Source organism: Berghia stephanieae, chromosome 11 (assembly GCF_034508935.2).
Source record: "Berghia stephanieae isolate SIO BIC M18660-M18661 chromosome 11, UCSD_Bste_1.3, whole genome shotgun sequence".
Taxonomy (NCBI): domain Eukaryota; kingdom Metazoa; phylum Mollusca; class Gastropoda; order Nudibranchia; family Aeolidiidae; genus Berghia; species Berghia stephanieae.
In genome coordinates this window covers 8,652,197-8,674,696 of record NC_088370.1, presented here as the reverse complement: position 1 = coordinate 8,674,696, position 22,500 = coordinate 8,652,197, and the positions used below count along the sequence as shown (strand labels likewise).

Genomic DNA, 22,500 nt, shown 5'->3' with positions numbered 1-22,500 from the left:
AACAATTGAATAGAGAGATCATTTGTCCAAGCCTGTTGATTATAAAACCCTAACACTGTACGGTGCCTGTCTGGTTCAAACACACAGTAACACTTTAAATGGACGGTTTTTGGGGACAAGTCTGTCTCAGGTATTTGTTATTGTATATTTTTTTTTTATTTGCCATCCGTGTCTATGAGTAATTCTCATTAAACCCAGACTTTAAATATTCATGAGTGCACAGAACTATGTGTAACCGTGAACGTTTATAGTCTGGTTAACACAGTTTAGTGAGAATTACTCATAAACATGGATGGCAAACAAAAACAATAACAAAGACTTGAGTGACGTCATTTTCGCTCTATATCTATATCTGAAGAACCTCTGATTTTTGGGCGTTTTTTAGATCATTTATCCCCCCCCCCCCCTCGCGCCCCATCGCTTCAAAAAGGAGAATTATTGGTGAACGACGTTGACAATCTGGGAGGCCTGGCAAGCCATTCAGGGTATTCTTGACAGCTCTTGTTGTCGCCCCGACCAACCAACCAACCATTGTTTAGGTTCTCTTTCAACGTTGACATTTTCCATGTACACACTACACACCATCTGATAGTGTGAAGTGTTTGCACCGTGCGATCCAATGCTCTTTGGTGCAGTGACCTTTCGCTGATAATATGACGTGTATGCTTTTTGGTTACACCCGTTTGTTTTGATTGTTTTGTTTGATTCCTTGTTTGTCTGGGGTTTTTTTTTTAATCTTTTTTTTTCTTCTATCATTGGGGAGGGGAGGGGGGGGGAGGGGGTGTTGGTGGTTTATGTGATTTAAAAAAAAAATTTTGGTTTGTTTTTATTCTTTTTTTTTTTTTAATATTGTTTTTGTAGTTTTATCTTTTGCTTTCCTGTTTGTTATTTTGTTTGGTTGTTGTTTTTTTGTGTGTTTTTTTTTTGTTTTGTTTTTTTGGTTATTCTTTTTAATTTGTTGGGGTTGTTTTTGTTTTGTTTGTTTGTTTTTTTTGTTTTTTATGTTTCTGTTTCCATTCCAAAATCTCTACCATCAGAACCAACAACGTCTCACCTTTCTATTTTTTATCATTCTCCTCAACCCCAACCACCGAACCCCCCCCCCCCCCCCATCCCCACCACCACCACCACCACGACCAACTCCCACCACTACGACACCACCATGGCACCACCCTACCACCCACCCATCCCAGATCCTGAGCCACCTGGACGCCGACCCCCACAACATCTTCATCGACAAGAACCCCCAGGACGACCTCAACCTGCCCGAGTTCATCAACGGGCCCTCCGTCATCCTCACCCCACAACACGTCATCAAGGTAAAGCAACAGATATAAAAAAATGAGCTTTATAGAGCGCAATATCCACTAAATGTGCTCAAAGCGCTTTACAAGGGGTCCCTGGACAACAGCAACATTTAACGTAGTTCGGGACATGCCGCCTGTTAGTCGATATTACAATTTTTCGGACAAAGACACCGCTGTTTACGGTCATGTGCTCATTTTACACCTGAGTACGGTGAGAGAAAGTGAATAAAGAGCCTTTTCCAAGGACTCAACTATGCGCCGAGCGCGAGGCTCGAACCCAGGACCTTCTGATCCGTAAGCAAGTGTCATACCACTAGAGCACATAGCCGCACCAAGATCTCACTTTCAGAGTTGGCCGGAATGACGCCTGGAATTTTAACTTATCCCCATTCCGGTTGTTGTAGCGTTAAAAAAAAAACGGACAGTAGCCATTGCTAGCTATCCTTTGGATAGAGCTCAAGTCCATCATGAAGTGAAGCGCGTTGAGCACGTTAAGTGGGTGTTGCGCTGTATAAATTCTCAAGTTGTTATTATTATTATTATTATTATTATTATTATTATTATTATTATTATTATTATTATTATTATTATTATTATTATTATTATTATTATTATTATTATTATTATTATCATTATTATTGATGATGATGATGATGATGATCTTCAGTCTCCCAATTTTGTGCATTTAAATCCACAAAAGTTACTGGGAAGACACTTATATCAATGGTGAAAAGAAATAAAAGGAGCAAAAAAGTGCCCAAAAAACTATTGAGAATAAAAGCACAATTTAATTCTCCAGTGTGTGTGTGGGTGTGTGGGTGGGTGTGTGTGTGTGTTAATGTTTACAAACCAGTCTTCACTCATAAAGACATATTGTGTGATTTGGTGTGTAGTTTTAACAGCCTATTTTTACTTCACGGGGTCTTTCTCCTCCACAGCTGATGTCTGCCTTGCCGGTCAACATGTCAGTGGGCTACAACTGGACATTGGTCTTCTCCACGTCCCGGCACGGGTTCAGTTTGTCCCAGCTCTACAGAGAGATGAGAGAAATGGATAAGGAGCTGCCAGTAGTTTTGTGTCTCACCGACACAGACCAAAATGTAAGTAGCTCTCTAAGGTTATGACACTTTAAATGATCTTCTCCAGGGTCAGGTACGTTGTTCAAACTGTCCCAGGTTTACGGAGAGATGAGAAAGATGGACTTTAAGCTGTTACTGATAGTTTTAATTCAGAAAAGTGAGTGAAGCAGGCGGAGTTGTCATACCAGTACCAGTAAGGTCGCAGGTCCCATCACAGCAGCGAAAATTTTTATTCTCTATTGTCTTCTGGCACTTTCCTACTCACTTCATCTCTTACTGATAGTTTTGTGTTTCACAGACACAGACCAAAATGTAAGTAGCTCTCTAAGATTATGACAAATTGATGGTCTTCTCCACGTCCAAACACGGGTTTAGTTTGTCCCATCTCTACAGGGAGATGAGAAAGATGGACAAGAGTTACTGGTAGTTTTTTGTCTCACCCAGAACAAAATGTATATAGTTTTTAGGGTAGGACAGGCATAGGTAGACTGTCCCAGATCTTACAGAGAGATGTGAAAGATGGATAAGGTGTTACTGGTAGTTTTATGTCTTACACAGAACAAAATGTCTGTAGTTTTTCGGGTAGGACAGGCGTAGGTAGACTGTCATAGATCTTACAGAGAGATGAGAAAGATGGGCAAGGAGTTACTGGTAGTTTTTTGTCTCACCCAGAACAAAATGTATATAGTTTTTAGGGTAGGACAGGCATAGTCTCATACTGTTTCAGATCTTACAGAGATATGAGAGAGATGTTCAATGAGCTACCAGTAGTTTTGTGTCTCACCGACACAGACCAAAATGTAAGTAGATAGCTCTCTAAGGTTATGACAAATTAACGGTCTCCTCCACGTCCAGGCAGGGAATTAGTCTGTCCCAGGTCTGCAGAGAGAGGAGAGAAATTGACAAAGAGTTACTGATAGTTTTTTTTTTTGGTCTCATTTGGGCCAAAATAGTAGTTTTTTTGGGTTGAACAAATGATCTTCTCAACGGCAAGGCTAGGGTCAAACCACAGAACCCTCTCCATAGTCTGTGAGGCAGACAGTCCCAGTTCCATAGAAAGATAAGAGATGGTCAAGGAGTTATCAGTAGGTTTATGTCTCACCCAGAACAAAATGTCTGTAGTTTTTAGGGTAGGACAGGCTAGGGTCAGTCTGTCCCAGATCTTACAGAGAGATGAGAGAAGTGGACAATGAACTACCATTAGTTTTATGTCTCACTGACACGGACCAAAATGTAAGTAGATAGCTCTCTAAGGTTATGACACTTTAATGGTCTCCTCCACGCCAGGCAGGGATCAGACTATCCCATGTCTTACAGAGAGATGAGAGAAATTGACAAAGAGTTAATGGTAGTTTTATGTCTCATTCGGGCCAAAATAGAAGTAGTTTTGTTTGGGGGGGGGGGGGGGGGGGGGGGTGGAGGGTGGAACAAAGGATCTTCTCAACAGCCAGGCTAGGGTCCATAGAGAGATGAGATAGATGGACAAGGAGTTACCGGTATATTTTGTGTTTCACTCTGAACAAAATGTGTGTAGTTTTTAGGGTAGGACATATTGCCTCTCAGCGGCCAGGCATGGTTTCAGACTATCCCAGCTCTACAAAGAGATAAGAGAAATGGACAAGGAGTTACTGGTATGTTTTGTGTTTCACTGACACGGACCAAAATGTAAGTAGTTTTTAGGGTGGGACAAATTATTGGTCTTTTCCTTGTCCGGGCAGGGGTTTAGTTTATCGCACTGTTTTTTATTTAAGGATCCGTAGAAGGTAGAAACTTATCTTTGTTGCACATTCTGTGGATCCCAAAAACAAATATTAAAACGCTGTACATACAATCAACTGATCTACAGAATGCGTGACAATCGATGGATTGTTGCACGTTCTGTGGATCCATGAAAACCATTGCTAATGACCTGAACACGAGCAACATTTATATTTGATTCTCATCATCATCTCAAACCTTATACTCCATTCCATGACCAGGTATTCGGTGCCTACCTCAGCACCACCATCAGGATGTCTGAGACGTTCTACGGCTCTGGTTCCACCTTCCTCTACACATTCTACCCAGAATTCAAGGTAACTCATTGTCCCGTCCTACATGTTAAATGTTTTGCGTGGAAAGCGCTTTGAGCAAATTTAGTGGATATTGCGCTAAATAAAGCTCTATTTTATTATTTAATTTTATTTTTTTTAATTTTAAAGCTCAACTAAAATATATAATATATATATATATATATATATATATATATATATATATATATATATATATATATATATTATTTAAAAACCAGAGCACTTATTTAGTGCACTGATATCCACTAAATGTGCTCAAGGCGCTTTTACAAGCGACCCCCCCCCCCCCCCCCCCCCCCCAGCCAAGAGAAACACTGAAAAGCATGTAGGACAAGACAAGACACGGTTAGGCCATGATACATTTATTTTTGGACAGAGACTAAGTGGTAAATGACCATAATATATTACATACCTGTATATTTTCCAATCACCTGATAAATAGAAAAAAAAGTACAAGTCTGCCTTATTACTGGAGTTCAGCACTCAGAAAGGGGTCCGTCAATGTGTTTGTGTAAAAGTTCAGTAAATTTTTGCCTCCTGAATTGGCATGCCTGGATTAATTAAAACTTCAAAATCCTTAAAACCATTTAATTTGGCATCAACTTTCATTTTCAATAAATTTTTAATGACTTAGAAATGCTCATGAAGTTATGAAATTGAAGACAGTATTTTGTATTTCTACGAAATTTTCATAAAGTTGGCATGTCTGCACAATAAATGTCTGTCTTTCTTTCATTCTCTCAACCAGCATTTCCATTGGGAGGGAGATAACTTTTACTTCATGAATGGATGTAAGGACAGCTTTGGGGTCGGATCGGGAGAGTGAGTTGTTTACCCTTGGTTTATCTCTACAACTGTGTTGATGCACTTTGATAGTATCTTCTCTGTCTGTCTCTCTCTCTCTCTCTCTCTCTCTCTCTCTCTCTCTCTCTCTCTCTCTCTCTCTCTCTCTCTCTCTCTCTCTCTCTCTCTCTCTCTCTCTCTCTCTCTCTCTCTCCCTTTTTTTTTTTTTTTTTTTTTTTTTTTTTTTTTTTTTTTTTGTTTTTTTATTTCTTTCTCTCTATCCTCTTTTTGTTTGTATTTTTTCTCATATCACATTGAATCATACAGGATAAAATCTAGGATAATAGCACTGTTCAGTCTGTGGCTGGATGGTGACCTAGACAAGGGGAGATCACTCCAATGCACCACCTTTCACCTGAGAGTAATCCTTCAGAGCTATGAGGCCCATGGAGTTGGAGTTTATCTCAGTTACTTTAGCAGGAAATGAACAATAGCAATTGCTTGCTATCCTTTGGATAGGATGCTAGTCTATCGGGAAGCGCTTTCTGCCAGATCTAACAGGCCCAACTACTGATTCACTGCTGGGCAGGCCGACAGTGGGGGTCAGAAAAAAATCTCAATTGCACCCTGAATCAATCTTGGTCCCTTTGCATGTGAAGCGAGTGCTCTACCAAACTAAGCTATGCCTTTCACTTGAAAAAAACTCTCACTAATTCCCTTTAAAATGTCTTCCCCAGGGGTCTATTTGGTCTGTGGTTGGACGGTGACCTGGACAAAGGGAGATCACACTGCTGCACCACCTTCCACAACGACATCCTCACCCCCAAGGAAGATTTCCACATCGTCCACGTTGAGGCTTGGCAGCTCACAGAGTAGGTCTTTAACCTCTAACAGACCTGCCAACTACTACGGAAAAATCGTAAAAATACGAATTTTTGGCTTCAACAATAGAAATAAATAGACATTTTTGATTCATTACAATGTGATAAAAAGAAAACTTTGATGCCACAAAGCATCTATTCGGGGTTTTGAAGACATATTTAATACTGATAAATGTAAAATATTAATTTGTAATGTTAATTATAGTGACTTCTATTTCTTCTCTCTGAAAACTACGATTTTTTTACATTTTAAGTTGGCAGGTCTGCTCTAACCTCTAACCTTTGACCTTTTTTTAAGTTGACAGAAATCTCTCTTGATTGCTTTACAAATGTATAATTTGCTCCTTAGCATGATTCAAGAAATGATCCAAAGTCCTCAATAATATAGATGGATCGAAGTTGACGTCACTCGGGTCTTTGTTATTGTTTTTTTGTCATCTGCGTTTATGAGTAATTCTCACTAAACTGTAAAGATAGTTCGAAGTTGACGTCACTCAGGTCTTTGTTATTGTTTTTTTGCCATCCACGTTTATGAGTAATTCTCACTAAACTGTATAGATAGTTTGAAGTTGACGTCACTCAGGTCTTTGTTATTGTTTTTTGCCATCCGTGTTTATGAGTAATTCTCACTTAAACTGTATTAACCAGACTATAAACGATCATGGTTACACACAGTTTTGTGTGTTGGTCCGTGATACTTCCGATGGCAATGTTATGAGCTCCTCAGCCAAGCGCATACTATCAATATGTGGTTCTAAGGAACTAAAACTTTCCTTTTCAACAAGATTTATTGAGTCAAAGAAGCGAATGTTGATTCTGTAGCTGAAGCCAAAAATGTGTATTTCTACGAATTTTTCATGGTACTTGGCAGGTCTGGGCATTCGTCATGACTGGCCTAGGGAAAAACAAATGATCTAAATAATGATTCTTAACTCTCTCCCTGAAAATTCACTCCCAATCCAACACAAGAATAGACTTTTCTTACTGAAACAAAAAAAGTAACAAGTGAGCTCTACGACACAATGTTTAGTATTTATAGCTGTAATCAAAGCATTTCTTTACATTTTGTGATGTACAAGAGAAATCAGAATGAGAAAATTGTCGGTTGCATCGTAACGAATGTGACGAAATTCCTATGGGTGGTAAGGAGAAGGTTAAAACTAATGGAAAGATATTGATCCGTATTGATACATTTTTCCTGACATTCAAAGTTGTGTAAAACTGTCTGTGAATGATACAATGCAAGCTATATGAGATTCTGTCATTATAAACTATTGTATACGGCATTTAAAGGATAATTTCCATTAAGCCTTTAGTAAGATAAGATAAGATAAGATAAGATATTGAAGAGTACAGTCATGATGATCAATCACCCTTTCACAAATATATTAAGTTCTCCAGGAGGAGCTGTCGTTATTTTATCAATAAAAACAAAAACAATACGTCGCCTTAATTCATTTTTACCACATAGTCATAGTGTTCGAATTTTTAATGTGCAACCGCGATTTAAATTAAATAGCATTTTTTTTAAATATACACCCACAAGTTGGGATTAGAGGCCAAAAGAATAATCTTATTTCATTTTATAAAATTAATACATAAAGTGTCACCATTAATTCTTAACTCAGTCAACCCTGACACCGACTATATCCGTAGTTTACCCGGGTTACTTTGACCCTATGCCTATTTATTACATTTTTATGAGACAAATTATAGGCGTAGTATCAAAGCTAATGTTTTTAGGGTTTTTTTTGGGTTTTTTTGCATGTTAATGATAGTTGAATAAAACTATCCATGCTCATTTTGAATACATGACAATAAAGATATATTATTATTATTATTATTATTATTATTATTATTATTATTATTATTATTATTATTATTATTATTATTATTATGTTTTCCAATTTTGAAAAGTAGCAAAAATATCTAGGATTGAGTGAGTTAATTCTATATTTACACATTTTTATGCATTTACATATTATAAATTCAAAACTAGGGGTCATAGGGACAACATATTTCACTTTGTAAAATTCTCATGACAGATGCCTTATCAAGATTTGTTTATTTGTTTGTTTGTTTGTGTGTTTGTGGGTATGGCAACCTCAACGTCCGACAGTCATCTTGTGGCTTAACGACTCCAGCAATCTGATTCTTGTCTCGGTAATTTTTTTTATTAAAAAAATTTCTAAACGCTTGAAAAATTCATAATTTCCATCATCCCTAACAACAAACAATTTTGCTTTACAAAAAAAAAATAATATTAAAAATTGAAATATCTCTTTCAATCGAATGTCATATCTTTTAGACTTTTTTTCTTGTTTGTTTGTTTGTTTGTTTTATTGTTGTTGTTTTTGTTTGATTGTTTTGTATTTTTGTTGTCTTTTTTATTGATTTGTTTTTTCAAAGCATCGTGAATAACTTTTTAACTACATGCTTTTTTAAAAATAGAAATTTGACTAATATTTTCATTATTATTAACAAATTAAAGATCAGGCATGGCTTTGGTGTCAGATAAAATTCGTAAATTGTTTTATCGTTCTGGCAACCTCTATGGTGTAATGATAAAACATACAAATGAAAGCGTGAAAATCGAGAGGCTTCGTATGGGAACAAAACAGACAATGGACATTTCGGGCACAAACCCTTCGTCAGCACAGACAATACACAAATTAGCGTGGAAAACTAATAAAATAAAATGCAAAATAACTTGTATCGTCTGTACTCAATGGTGGTTGCAGTATCATTCATACAGGCAGCCCATACCATTTTCTAATGATAACACATCTGACTGGTGATCGGGAGGAATGGGGTTCAATCCCCCATCAAAGCAGACTTTTTGGGGTTTTTTTTTTTTTAATGAAGATTTTTTTTTCTGGTATTTTTCTTTCTGCTTTTTCTGGCACTTATTTGTAGACGCCTTATTCTAAAGTGAAAGAGAATATTTTGTGCGTCTATGCGGTCTTGTGGTATGACACTTAGCACAGCACAGCGACAGATGATCGAACTCGGTACCTTTCGGGTACGAAGCAAAGACCGTACCACTGAGCCACGTTGTTTTGCTCTTTATGGAAGCTGTTTTGCTTTATTTTTGTTTATTATTTATATTTTACAGTCCACAGTTTCTAGATGCTGCCTAGAATCACTTTAACCCCTATCTGGAGATGTTTGCTTATTTGGCATTTTGTATTTCATTAAACAGCTTTATTCATCTTTTAACTCAACGTTATTTCGATGTGCATGGTGTCCGATTATTTTTTTTTTTAAATAGCTTTTTCATTAAATTATTTTCCAATTTTTTCTTATCATGCTCTTAACAATTTTCTATTTTATTGAATTATTTTATTAATTAATAACGATAATTTTAATCCTTTATACTGCGATAATTCCACATTAAAAATTGAGATTTTTAAAAATATATATCCATAATATCCACTAAATGTGCTCAAAGCACCTTATAGAGGGTCCCTGGCCAACAGTAAAATCAGGCAAAGTTACAATTTTTTTTTTTCCAACAACGCTGTTAAACGGCCAGGTACTCATTTTACACCTGACTACAGTGAGAGAATGTGATGTGAGTAAAGATTCTTTTCCAGGGACTCAACTATGCGCCGGGCGAGGCTCGAACCCAGAACATACCGATTCGAAAGCGAGTGTCATACCACAATCTGGGTGGGGTTCCTGACCTCCCATAGAGGGCAGGGGGGTACATACTGTGTCTTCTATCCCCTTATATCTGTTTTCCACCATGCTTTCTGTCTTTGTCTTGGAATGAGATTACTTGGTTTTGTCCTGGCCCTGGCCGGAGTCCTCGGCTGGGAGGGAAACAGTCAAATACATAGTTATTGTTTTGGGAGATGATCATCTCTCTGTTATGTATTATTATATCTGTTATTTTGAATTTATAATGTAAGCATTTGAGTGTATTCCTCTTTGTTGGATTTTGTGTTTATGTCCGGATGAGACTAAAAGGTGATCTTAAACTAAGTACATTGATGGTATGCTCTTGGAATCTACATCTGATCCCTATTTGTTCCCAGTTCCCCTATGTCTTACTTTCTCTTGGATGCTTTAATTGTAATTCTAGAACTTTTTACTGTCCCATTTTCTTCCTTTTTACTGGCGCTGATATAACCTAAATGTGTTGTAAGCGCCGTAAAACCCTTAAAAACAAAAACACTTCTTCTTTCTTCTTTCTTCCCAATCCTCTTCCTCTTCTTCTTCTTCATCTTCTCTCTCTATGTCTCTCTTTTTGTATCTCTCTCTCTCTCTCTCTCTCTCTCTCTCTCTCTCTCTCTCTCTCTCTCTCTCTGTCTCTCTCTCTCTCTCTCTCTCTCTAATGTATAATGTAGGCATTTGAGTGTATTCCTCTTTGTTGGATTTTGTGCTTGTGTCTGGATGAGACTTATAGGTGATCTCAAACTAGGTGCATTGGTGGTATGCTCTTGGAATCTACATCTGATCCCTATTTGTTCCCAGTTCCGCTTTGTCTTACTTTTTCTTGGGTGCTTTAATTGTAATTCTAGAACTTTTTACTATCCCATTTTCTTCCTTTTTACTGGCGCTGATATAACCTAAATGTGTTGCAAGCGCCGTAAAACCCTTAAAAACAAAAACAAACAAACCGCAGACTTCCTGTTTACTTCTGATGATGTACAAAGTGTTCTATGTTGTAAAGGTGTTTATTTCAATGAAACTGACTCATATTTTTCCATAGATTTAGGGTGTTGAAGTAGCCATTAGGCCCATAAAGCCGAACTCTATCCAGGTTTCTATAGCGTGAAATGCACAATGGCAGTCGCTTGTTACCCTTTGTTGTTGGGTTTTCTTTTTTTATTCTTTCGGTAATGTTTTTGTTTTTATTCATTTGGGGTTTTTTTTCTTTCTTTCTTTCTACTTTTTCCCTCATATGTGACTTTGAAAGTACTACAAACACTGTAAAAACTCATGATATTTAATGCCTAAACATATTATTGTAACACTGCAAACTGAATACTTTAAAATCCCCCTGTATTTCAACCGCATTTTATTTATTTCTTTCCCAGTTGATGAAGGACTCAAAACTCAAAACCTTGAGGATCAACGTCTGACTGACAACTACCGTCTGACCTGTGACCTCTGACCTTTGACCTAGTAGTCGAGATGGCAGACAAGGGGAGGTAACGCTTCCTCCCCCAACATACAACTCCCCCCCACCCCCAACCCCCCTTTTTTTCCTCCTTATACATACAACACAACTCAATTCTGTGATCGTCTCGCTGTTCCTGCACCCAGCAGGGGCAGTGAATTCTCCCTCCATAAACAACAAACAACGTATTGTGGAAAGTATAGAACGGCCTGCCAGACGATATATATATATATATTATATCACTGTATCGGGTATCGTCTTCGTGGACATCAAGAGAGAGAGAGAAGAATGGAGAGCTGGTATTCAACTTGCTAGATCCAATTATTTACTGCTAATTTTTAATTTTTTATTTTATGTTTGTGTGTATTGGAGTGGGGTGGGGGGGGGGGGGATTTGGAGCTTGTTTGTTTTTTTGTGTTTGTTTGTTTTTGTTTTTTTGTTTTATTCGTTTCATTTTTTATTTTTCTTTATGGAAAGATATGCGTGTAGAGTGTATATATATATATGTATGTATGTATGTGTGTGTTTGTGTTGTGTGAGTGTGTGTGTATGGGTAAATGGAATGTTTGCCTGTCAACAACCAATCAGAAAAGGGCATGGAAGTGGGAGGACGACTGACATACAAGCCAGTTTGGAAATCCAGATAGATATGATAATAATAATATTGTTAGTGATGATGAACAGCCGTCAAACATTAAAGTCTTTCTATGTTATATTTGATAATCAATTTTGTTAAATGCTTATTTAAAAAAAAAAAAATGTTTCAATTATTATTTTTTTTGGTGTAGATTTATTTGTTTAGACAATGGGCATTATTTTTAATGTGGTTGGACTTTCTCTCATTCAGGGACGTATGTACGTCCTTTTTCTGGTTAAAGATGGAAAAAACCGGCTTTTTGAAATGATCATTCGGCTGGCCTTTATCGGCTGGTGGTGATGGAAGATGAAAGTATTGTTTGTTTAAATTTAAAGACAACATTTAAGGGGAATCTAGATTGGTAATATGTAATCCTAGCAGGCTAAAGAAGGCATTGATATGGATATAATGATAATAATAATGATAATATATACTTTATTCATCCAAAAAATGGAAATTCGTTTACAGACGTGGCATGCATGAAAAAATGTATAAACACAAAGTTGAGAATCTATGGCGACAATGTATATACAATATGTATATGCAAATGCACAAAAATGTAAAAAAAATATACAACCAAGAACCAATAGCGACACTTTATATATTAATTTGATAAATTGAGATAGTTATTGTGATGGAAGATGAAATCATTGGTTGTTTAAAGGGGAATCTAGATAGATAATAATATGTATCCCAGCAGTCTAAAGAGGGCATGGATATGGATATAACGCATCCGTTTCTATGATTGAAGGCTGGTAGCATTTGTGACCCTTCGCCTCAAAACGGTATTAAGTCGGATTGGTTAAGATGTTGAAAATTGAATTTATAGCCAGAAATATCAGACTTGTGTTGAGTTTATATGATTTATTGAGGCAATGGATTCCATACTTTAGGGTGCTAATGCTAATGATTTATAATTTTGACCACTTTAACATTAAATTCGGTTTTTAAGCATATGGTTCGTTCCAACATAATACCGTTTTGAGACGATTGGTTACATTTGATGAAGACAATTTTTGCACGGAATATTTTCATAAATCGTAGGTGGTCTTTACGCAAAAATTTTTTTGTTTTTTTATCTTTTTCTTTTTCTTTTTTTTTTCTTTTTTTACTTTGTATTGTCTTAAAATTATTTCCAGAATTCCACTCTACAATGAGTGAGAGCAATATTACACTCTAAGCATTAAACTATTGTATTTTATTATTATTTCCTGTCAAATAATTCAAGATCTGAATGATATCATTATTATCAGTAGTATAAGTATTATTAGTATTCCGTTGCTGCTCAACTCACTGTCTTGGATGGGTTGTTGGTGACGAATGATAAGAACGAACGTGTTATTGGCTGAAGAAGGGTTTTGAGCTTGAACTGTTCTGTGTTTGTTTTGGTATTGTTTTTTTTTTTTTTTTTGGAAACTGTTCTAACCGTTTTTGTTTCATGACTTCTGACAGCCCTCAGCTTCGAGTAGCTTGGCATTGACTTTGAAAGAGTCCTAAGCATTCTCTATCTTGAAATATTTTCATTCTCCTGGGGGTTTGTTTTTTTCTCATTTTATTTTCTTTTTAAATGTTTTGAATTTTTCTTTTTTTTTCTTTCTTTTTTTTTTAATGTTTTGACTTTTTTTCTTTTTTTTTTTTAATGTTTTGACTTTTTTTTTTCTTCTTTTTTTTTAATGTTTTGACTATTTATTTATTTATTTTTTTTTTTTTTTTCTTGTAAAGAGAGTGGATTTTGTTTATTTTATTGTTTTTTTGTCTGGATTTTTTTTTTATGTTTTATTTTCTATTTGTTTTTGGTTTTTTTTTGTTTTTGGGGGGTTTTTTTCTCAGCAAATGTTACTTTTTGAAAAAAAAAGGTTTGGAATGGTTTTAAAATTCTCGAAATAATTCATCTCAAAGGAAATGAATGGAAATCCAATGGAGGTCGTTTTGTCGTTGTTTATTTGTGTGGAATTTTCCAGTGAGTTTTCGATCATGTGCAATGCTGTTAGACTGTCATGATAATTATATCATTAATAGTAGAAATATCAATGGCATGACAATTTCTTTCATTATGTCGACATGTGTATATATATATATATATATATTCTATTTGATTCTTTGTATGGCTTTGTGATTTTATGACAATAAGATAGAGATGGATCTTAAGGTAGATGAAATAGAGGTAGATATTGTATCTTGTAGATAATAAGTGGTGATGGTAGGCATTTAAAACTGTACTAACGTGTAAAGCGCTTTGACTTTGAGCACATTTAGTGGATATTGCGCTATATAAAAGCTCAAGTTTCTTTTACTATCAACGGTGTCATTGCTCATTTGGTCATTTTCTATTAAAAATCACAATTTGGTATGTTATCGATAGCGACACAATACTGTTTATAGATGATGGGTCACCTATTTCGTATCATCATTGATTTCAAGTATTATTGTAAGTGCCATATTATACATAAATAGCACTTACGATGAAAGATAAGTTTGTACGTGAAATAAACAATTCTATATGAAATGATAAACCAGTGACTATGCTGAGGTGCTTCGTTCTTGTCTATTGTAAATGTACAATGTTTTGTCTACGGCTGCCCGGCTGTTTATAGGGAATGAGATTAGCGGAAGAGTAGCGTCCCTTGATTGGACGTCACCCATAGTCTGTGACGTCACCGGCGGAAAAAGTTATTAGAGAGAGAACGCCATGTTGGTTGTGAGGTCCGCGAGGACAAGAGACACATGCGCATATCCAACATGACGTTTTCTCTCTAATAAGTTTTCCGCCGGTGACGTCACAGACTATGGGTGACGTCCAATCAAGGGACGCTAATCTCATTCCCTATTGAACTGTAAACAAAATGACTTAATTCACCACAAATCATAAAAATTATGTAAAATTTGCATAAATATATTTGATCATATAAATGTCTGCTTATGGCATCCATTTAAAATTCACTTCATACGTTCTTCAACAAATCACAAAAACTAAGCATATCAATGGCCCGTTGATCAAACCTCTGAGGTAGTCTCTTTGCGATACTATACTTCAGAGGTTTGATCAACGGGCCATCGATATGCATTTCTATGTTCCAAAAGATTGTTTTTTCGTAACCAAAAAAACTGACGATTTAGTAGCGTCCAAAGTTTGATCAATTCGTCGTGCTCCTATAGCGGGCAGGGAGGTACATACTGTGCCTTCTATCCCCTTATATCTGTTATCCAACATGCTTTCTGTCTTTGTCTCGGAATGAGATTACTTGGTTTTGTCTTGGCACTGGCCGGAATCCTAGCTGGGATGGAAACAGTCAAATGCATAGTTATTGTTTTGGGAGATGATATTTTTTTCCTTGTAAATCATCTCTCTGTTATGTATTATTATTTTTATTTTTAATGTATAATGTAAGCATTTGAGTGTGTTCCTCTTTGTTGGATTTTGTGCTTGTGTCTGGATGAGACTTGTAGGTGATTTCAAACTAAGTACATTGGTGGTATGCTCTTGGAATCTACATCTGATCCCTATTTCTCCTCAATTCCCCTTTGACTTTCTTTTTCTTGGGTGCTTTAATTGTAATTCTAGAACTTTTTACTATCCCATTTTTTCCTTTTTACTGGCGCTGATATAACCTAAATGTGTTGCAAGCGCCGTAAAACCCTTCAAAACCAAAACAAACAATTCGTCGTGTCCGGTTTTGTGAACTTTTGTAAAACTATTCCTGCTATCGTTTTGTTGCCAAATTCTAAGTTTTTTTTGGTTTATTTTTCAATTTTCATATTTTGATAGGTTGTTGGATGGGAGCATCACCTTGAATTATACCTATGATGTTCGCATGGGTGTACGATCCGATAGTGATGTCGTTGGATGGGAGCATCACCTTGAATCATATACTATGATGTTCGCATGGGTGTATGATCGATAGTAGGGCGGGTGGTTGGATGGGAGCATCACCCTTGAATCATATACCTATGATGTTCGCATGGGTGTACGATCCGATAGTGATGTCGTTTCTTCTTCTCTTTACTAGCCTATCCTGCTTCTTTGGTTTGTGATTGTATTTTTGACAGGGGATATTATTTTTTCTGTAAATCTTCTGCCTGTTTGTTCTTGGTTATTTATAATTTAGCTTATGATATCTTTAGGTTATGATTTTGATTGACATTTGTACTATTTTTGTTAGATTTCTTGTTTTGTGTTTCAGCGGTCTCTCATATAACCTCAATTGTGTTGGAAGAGACCTAAAGCAACAAACAAACAAAAAAAATATTTTGATAGTTTCTTGTTCTTGTTTTTGTTCTTCTTGTTCTTGTTGTTGTTTTTGTTGTTGTTCTTCTTCTTCTTCTTCTTCTTCTTCTTCTTCTTCTTCTTCTTCTTCTTCTTCTTCTTCTTCTTCTTCTTCTTCTTCTTCTTCTTCTTCTTCTTCTTCTTCTTCTTCTTCAGCTTCTTCTTCTTCAGCTTCTTCATCTCCTCCTCCTCCTTTTAAAAAATTGAATGCCATCAAGTCATAAGAAAAAAAAATACCAGAAAAACTGTTACAAAAATAATAATTGAACTCTTTAATTAACAGTTGTAGAATTTTTATTTATTGTTTGTTCGTTTGTTGGTTTGTTTGTTTGTTTGTTTGTTTGTTTATTTGTTTGTTGAAATGAAATGAGACTGTTTCCGATGCTTCACCCGGTTCTAAAGCCCAGACTTACATATCTACGAATTTAGTGTCATATTATTTAAACATTGTCGTTACAATAGGGTGTTGTTGTTGTCTATCAGAAGAGCTATAAGTATGAGTCGGTCCACCACGAAGATTGGGGTTTAAACAGACAGTAGCAAGGCTTGCTTGCTACCCTTTGGATAGAACCCTTTGTTTATTGCAGTGTACTTTCTTCCAGGTCTAACAGACCCAATCATTTCTGTGTGGACACCTGGCGCGGGAGTCAGAAAGAAACGCTGATATATCCTAAATGTGTTGCAAGCGCCGTAAAACCCTTAAAGAATAAAAGAAAAGAACAAAGAAAAAAAATCCCAACTGTAATAGGGATTGAATTGAGTCTTTGAAGATTAAAAATGTCAATGTGATGCAAGGCAAGAACGTCAAAGAAAGATAAATATATTCAGAAAGTCTAGAGTCTATGACAAAGTCGCCAATTTTCCGTATATTTACAGAATTCAGTATGTGATAAACAAACCATCAGTATAGATAGTTTGCGCTTGGCTAAAAAGTTCATAACATTGCCATCCGGAAGTATATCGGACCAACACACAAAACTATATGTAACCATGAGCGTGTTTTGTCTAGATAACACAGTTATGTGAGAATTACTCATAAACCTGGATGGCAAAAAACAATAACAAAGACCTGAGTGACGTCAACTTCGTTCTATCTATATTTTCAATCACCACTTGCTAAACAAGAAAAAAGTAAGTACTTAATGTATTTTTACTGGAATTCGTCATTCATTCAGAAAGGGGTCAAGGTCAATGTGTTTGTGTGTCAAAGTTCAGTAAATTGTTGCCTCCAGAGTTGTCAACCCTGCTGTGGTTCCTTCACGTTTAAAAAAAAAAACTGATCCATCATTTATTTTTGTAATGTAGATTGAATTGGCCTACTGACAATGCTATCATTATACTTATACTTTTACCATATCAAATTATTATTGTTATCATTCATTCCTCACCGCCGCCAAAATCACATTTGCTCTACGTATTCTTCATTGAAATCATCATCATCATCATCATCATCAAAATCATCTTCACCAAAATCATCATCATCTTCTTCAAAATGTGATCATTTTTCAAGTTTATCATTCTTTAGAATGTTTAGAATTTACTCCCCTCCCTCCCCCCCCCCCCTCCCTCCCCCCCCACCACAACCCACCCCCTTCCCCACTCCATAGTGATATAATATTTCCAGGACGTTGAATGCAATTTGGAATCTTTGAAAATGTTTCTTACTGATTTTTTTTTTTATTTTTAAAAATCAAATTTCCTTTTTATTATTTTTTCTTTTATTACTTTTTCTTCGGTGCTTTAATTGTAAATCTATAATTTTTTGACCATCCCATTTTCTTCATTTTTTTACTGGCACTGATATGACCTACACGTGTTGCAAGTACTGTAAAACCCTTAAAAACAAAACAAAAGCGGAAAGCTGTGATTGGACGTCAATTCTTTTCTGTGTGTGTGTGTGTGTGTGTGTGTGTTTGTGTGTGTGTTTGTGTGTGTGTGTGTCGCTTGATTCATTATTGTCTAAACATTACAGGTGCTTTTTTATTAATAAGATCATGTTTATTCTTTTATATATTATGATATATATCATAATTTCAATTCACACAATTGTTAATATACAGAGGATCCCAGTTGACCATGGGCTCAACTCACTCAACCCTAACACCGACTTTATCCGTAGTTTACTAGTGTTACTTTTACCCCATACCTATTTATTACATTTTTCTGAGACAAATTATAGGCGTAGTATCAAAGCTATTGGTTTTAGGTTTTGCATGTTAATGGAAGTTGAATAAAACTATCTATGTACATGCTCATTTTTAATACATTTCTTTCCTATTTCGAAAAGTAGCAAAAATCTCTAGGATTGAGTGAGTTAAGTTTTTTTTTTTTTTCTATAACACAATACAAATACAAATACACACTCAACGTGCTCAAAACACGTGACAAGTGGTCTGAGTCTGAGGTCGACTGCAATGCTTGACATGTGGAATGAGACGTGATGCCTGTATAAGACTAAGAACTGAAAAAGTGTTGTTGAAAAGGTGCCAGACAAAGCTAGAAAGAAAAATACAAGGAAAAGAAAAACATCCAAAAAAAAACAGTCGACCTCGACTGGGGATCGAACCTCAGACCTTCTGATTACTGGTCAGACATGTTGCCATTACAATTAAATTGTTCAGTTGGTAGAGCACTCGCTTCGCTCACAAAGGGACTGAGATCAATTCCGGATGCAATTGAGATAATTTTTTTTCTGACCTCCCAGTTCACTCAGCAGTGATTGGATAGCTGGTTCTGTTAGATTTGGCAGAAAGTACTTTACAATAGACTAGCGTCCTATCCAAAGGATAGCAAGCAATTGTCCAATTCACACTTGACAAATTCAAGCTTTATGTGTCACAATGGTTCTGAAGGATGACTTTTACTCTCTTTTTTTTTTCTTCCTACTATAATGTTTCTGCTGTTTTCTCATCAATCCTCTTTGTGTTACTTTTGTTTTTCTTTGGTGCTCAAGAGGTGCATAAAAAATGTGCATTCATTGTCTGTGTAGTTGTCTCACGTCACGGGTTTCCCTGTGTTGATGCCGAAATGACCTTCAAGTTTTGTATACATTTAAGAGTGAAAAACAACATGATTTTAAATGGTTTTTCTAATGTAGTAGTAGAGAAAATATGTGTGTGTGTGTGTGTTTGAATGTGTGACAAAGAATAAGAGAGAGAGAGAGACAGACAGACAGAAAGAGAAGGAGAGATACAGAGAGAGAGAGAGAGAGAGAGAGAAAGTCACTCAGACAGACAGACAGACAGACAGAGAGAAAGACATATATATATATATATATATATATATATATATATATATATATATATATATATTGAGAGAGAGAGAGAGAGAGAGAGAGAGAAAGAGAGAGAGGGGGGGGGGGGGTCAGAATATGAATGAAATATTTTATTATTCAATCTGCCAAAATTTCAGACTGGAATCAATGTTGATAAACTGTGTAAACGAGATAGATAACAATGTGAAATTGAATTTAAGCTTCAATTTAGTAAACGAAAACAACGCCACTATCACATTATCTCATTCGTCTGTAGTGTTGCATTCATCCTGTTTTGTTGATGAAGGGGAAACCCAAAACGTCCACATTATCTGATTTTGTATATCAAATTGAAGCTTGCATTCAATTTCACATTGTTATTTATCTCTTTGAGCTTCAAGCAGTAACATTTACATATGAAAACGAGAGCGTGTTTTAAATTTGATTTATAATATTGTTCCGTAAACATTGACACAGATGATGTTGTAAGTCCTTGTTTTTAAAATAATGTTTGTGATCTATAATTTTACTGCCAAAACTGTAAAGATTTCTATAATTGATTATCGTTGTGTCATTTTTACCAATACTAATTACTAATTTGAATATTTTTGGTGGCAAAGTTAGGAGGACATTAATTGTAACTTTGTCAATGATAATCATTAAAATAACAAGATTAAAGCTGCAAAGATTTTCATATTTCACCAGTCAACTGCAGACCTGCCAGCTACTACGGAAAAATCGTAAAAATACGAATTTTTGGCTTCAACAATAGAAATAAAGAGACATTTTTGATTCATTACAATGTGATAAAAAGAAAACTTTGATGCCACAAAGCATCTATTCAGGGTTTAGAAGACATATTTAATACTGATAAATGTAAAATATTAATTTGTAAAGTTAATTATAGTGACTTCTATTTCTTCTCTCTGAAAACTGTGATTTTTTTACATTTTTAGTTGGCAGGTCTGGTCAACTGTCGTACTCTGGAAAAACATGTATTTAAAAATTTGGCCAGAAAACTCATCCTTCAAATATTGACCGATTTAAATCACCCTAGTCTTGGAAAAAAAACTCTCAAAAAAGGGACTTAAGGAAGACTTCGTGAAGTCCCAGGTTTGAGAGTTTTTGCTAAGACGAGGGTCATTTAAATCAATTGACATTTGAAGGACGAGTTTTCTGGCCAAACTTTAAGATGTGAGTTTTTTCCTGAGGATGGCAGTTACTTGGTGGCAAACAATGCATTTATTGAATGGTAGTACGTATATATTATTTATTCTAATTTTGTTCTGTCATTTTTTGCTACTGTAATTGGGTCATTCGCCTTTTTATTATTTTGTTACAATAATAGTGTTTGTCGAATTGTTAAATTTGGTTTTGTTATTATTGTTGTTATTAGTTATTATTATTGGAATTGGTTCACTCACCTTTGTATTTTGTTACAATAATAATGCTTTTTTTTTCAAATTGTTTAATTTCGTTTTTCGTTCTTTTTGTTATTATTATTATTATTATTGTTATTGGTCATCCAGCTCTTACACCGCGGGTGGTTGGATGGGAGCATCACCCTTGAATCATATACCTATGATGTTCGCATGGGTGTACGATCCGATAGTGATGTCGTTTCTTCTTCTCTTTACTAGCCTATCCTGCTTCTTTGGTTTGTGATTGTATTTTTGACAGGGGATATTTTTTTTCCTGTAAATCCTCTGCCTGTTTGTTCTTGGTTATTTATAATTTAGCTTATGATATCTTTAGGTTATGATTTTGATTTACATTTGTACTAGTTTTGTTAGATTGCTTGTTTTTTTGTTTCAGCGGTCTCTCATATAACCTCAATTGTGTTGGAAGAGACCTAAAGCAACAAACAACAAACACAAGCTCTTACACCGTATTGTTAGTACATGCTGTTATTGATTGGTCCATTCACTTTTTCATTTTGTTACCAATGATAATCGTGTTTTCTAGTAGTTTAATTTTGGTTCCTAATTGTTGTTAATGGAATTGGTTGATTTTGTTACAATGAAAGCATCTTGTTTTCAAAGTTGTGAATTTTGTTACGCCTTACAATTCTTCCACGAGATGGCTTGAAGTAAATCAGTCTGTGATTTTTGTTCTGGTTTTGTTTTTTTTTTTCCTGGGGTGTTTTAGGGGGGTGGAGGGGGGCGGGGTTCATGTTTTTATTGATTTGTAAATGCTAATTATCATAATTTTAAGATTTTGTCGTTCTTTTTATTTATTTCCCTTTTTATTTGTTTGTTTGTTTGTTCATAGGTTCGTTCAGTTGGGAATGATGATTTTCTGTTGTCGTCAATCCCGACTTGACACTCATCTATCTTATCCATAGAAGTATTTATTATCTATTGAATCGTTGTGTGTTTTTTGTTCTTTGCTGAAGAAGGGTTTTGAGCCCGAAACAAAGTTGTTGTTTTTTTTTTTTTCAATTTTTATTCGAAGCTGTAGTTTTTAATTTTTGTTGGCAAAACTTGACGGTGGGATGTTATGTTGTGTTGTGTGTACTTATTGACAGGCCTGCTGCTGGTGACCCAGTGTGTTTATAGCCTCGAATCAAGGACACCTACACCTACAGGTGTCTTTGCCTCGAATACAAACCTTCGCAAAATATTTGTTCATTACACCAATGTGTTAAATTCAGGCCATTTATATTGCATAGGGTTTTGAGGCTTGTGAATATGTGCGCACTCATATATATATATATATATATATATATATATATATATATATATTATATATATATATATATATATATATATATATATATATATATATATATATATATATATATATATATATATATATATATATATATATAAAGATATATGTAGATAGGTTTTTAATTATTTGTAAATTAATTATTCACATTAGTTATGGTCATTATGCGTCAATCATTATCATTATGCTGTCAGATTAATTCTTTGCACACCAATGAGCTTTCTTTACATATTTTTATTTTTGTTTGTTTTTTGTTTTTTTTTTTTGATTGATTGAAGCTGACCAAATGTTAACACTGGATGCGGTGCGTGCAGAATTGAACGTTTATTGCACGCCTAGTTTCTTGGGGTGGGTGAGGGATGGGGG

At 35.4% G+C, this 22,500-nt stretch overlaps 1 protein-coding gene across 1 annotated transcript in view; it reads left to right on the top strand.

The window, feature by feature from the left end:
* The window catches only part of LOC144956652 (uncharacterized), a 118,317-nt gene extending 98,988 nt beyond the window's left edge, over window positions 1–19,329 (top strand). The window contains exons 13-19 of the mRNA XM_078887298.1: window positions 1,194–1,319; window positions 2,246–2,407; window positions 4,366–4,461; window positions 5,207–5,280; window positions 5,979–6,113; window positions 11,168–15,653; window positions 16,143–19,329. Coding sequence (XP_078743424.1) covers window positions 1,194–1,319; window positions 2,246–2,407; window positions 4,366–4,461; window positions 5,207–5,280; window positions 5,979–6,113; window positions 11,168–11,171 — 597 coding nt within the window. The 3' untranslated portion in view covers window positions 11,172–15,653; window positions 16,143–19,329. The remainder of the gene's footprint in view (window positions 1–1,193; window positions 1,320–2,245; window positions 2,408–4,365; window positions 4,462–5,206; window positions 5,281–5,978; window positions 6,114–11,167; window positions 15,654–16,142) is intronic.
* Window positions 19,330–22,500: the final 3,171 nt, after the last annotated feature.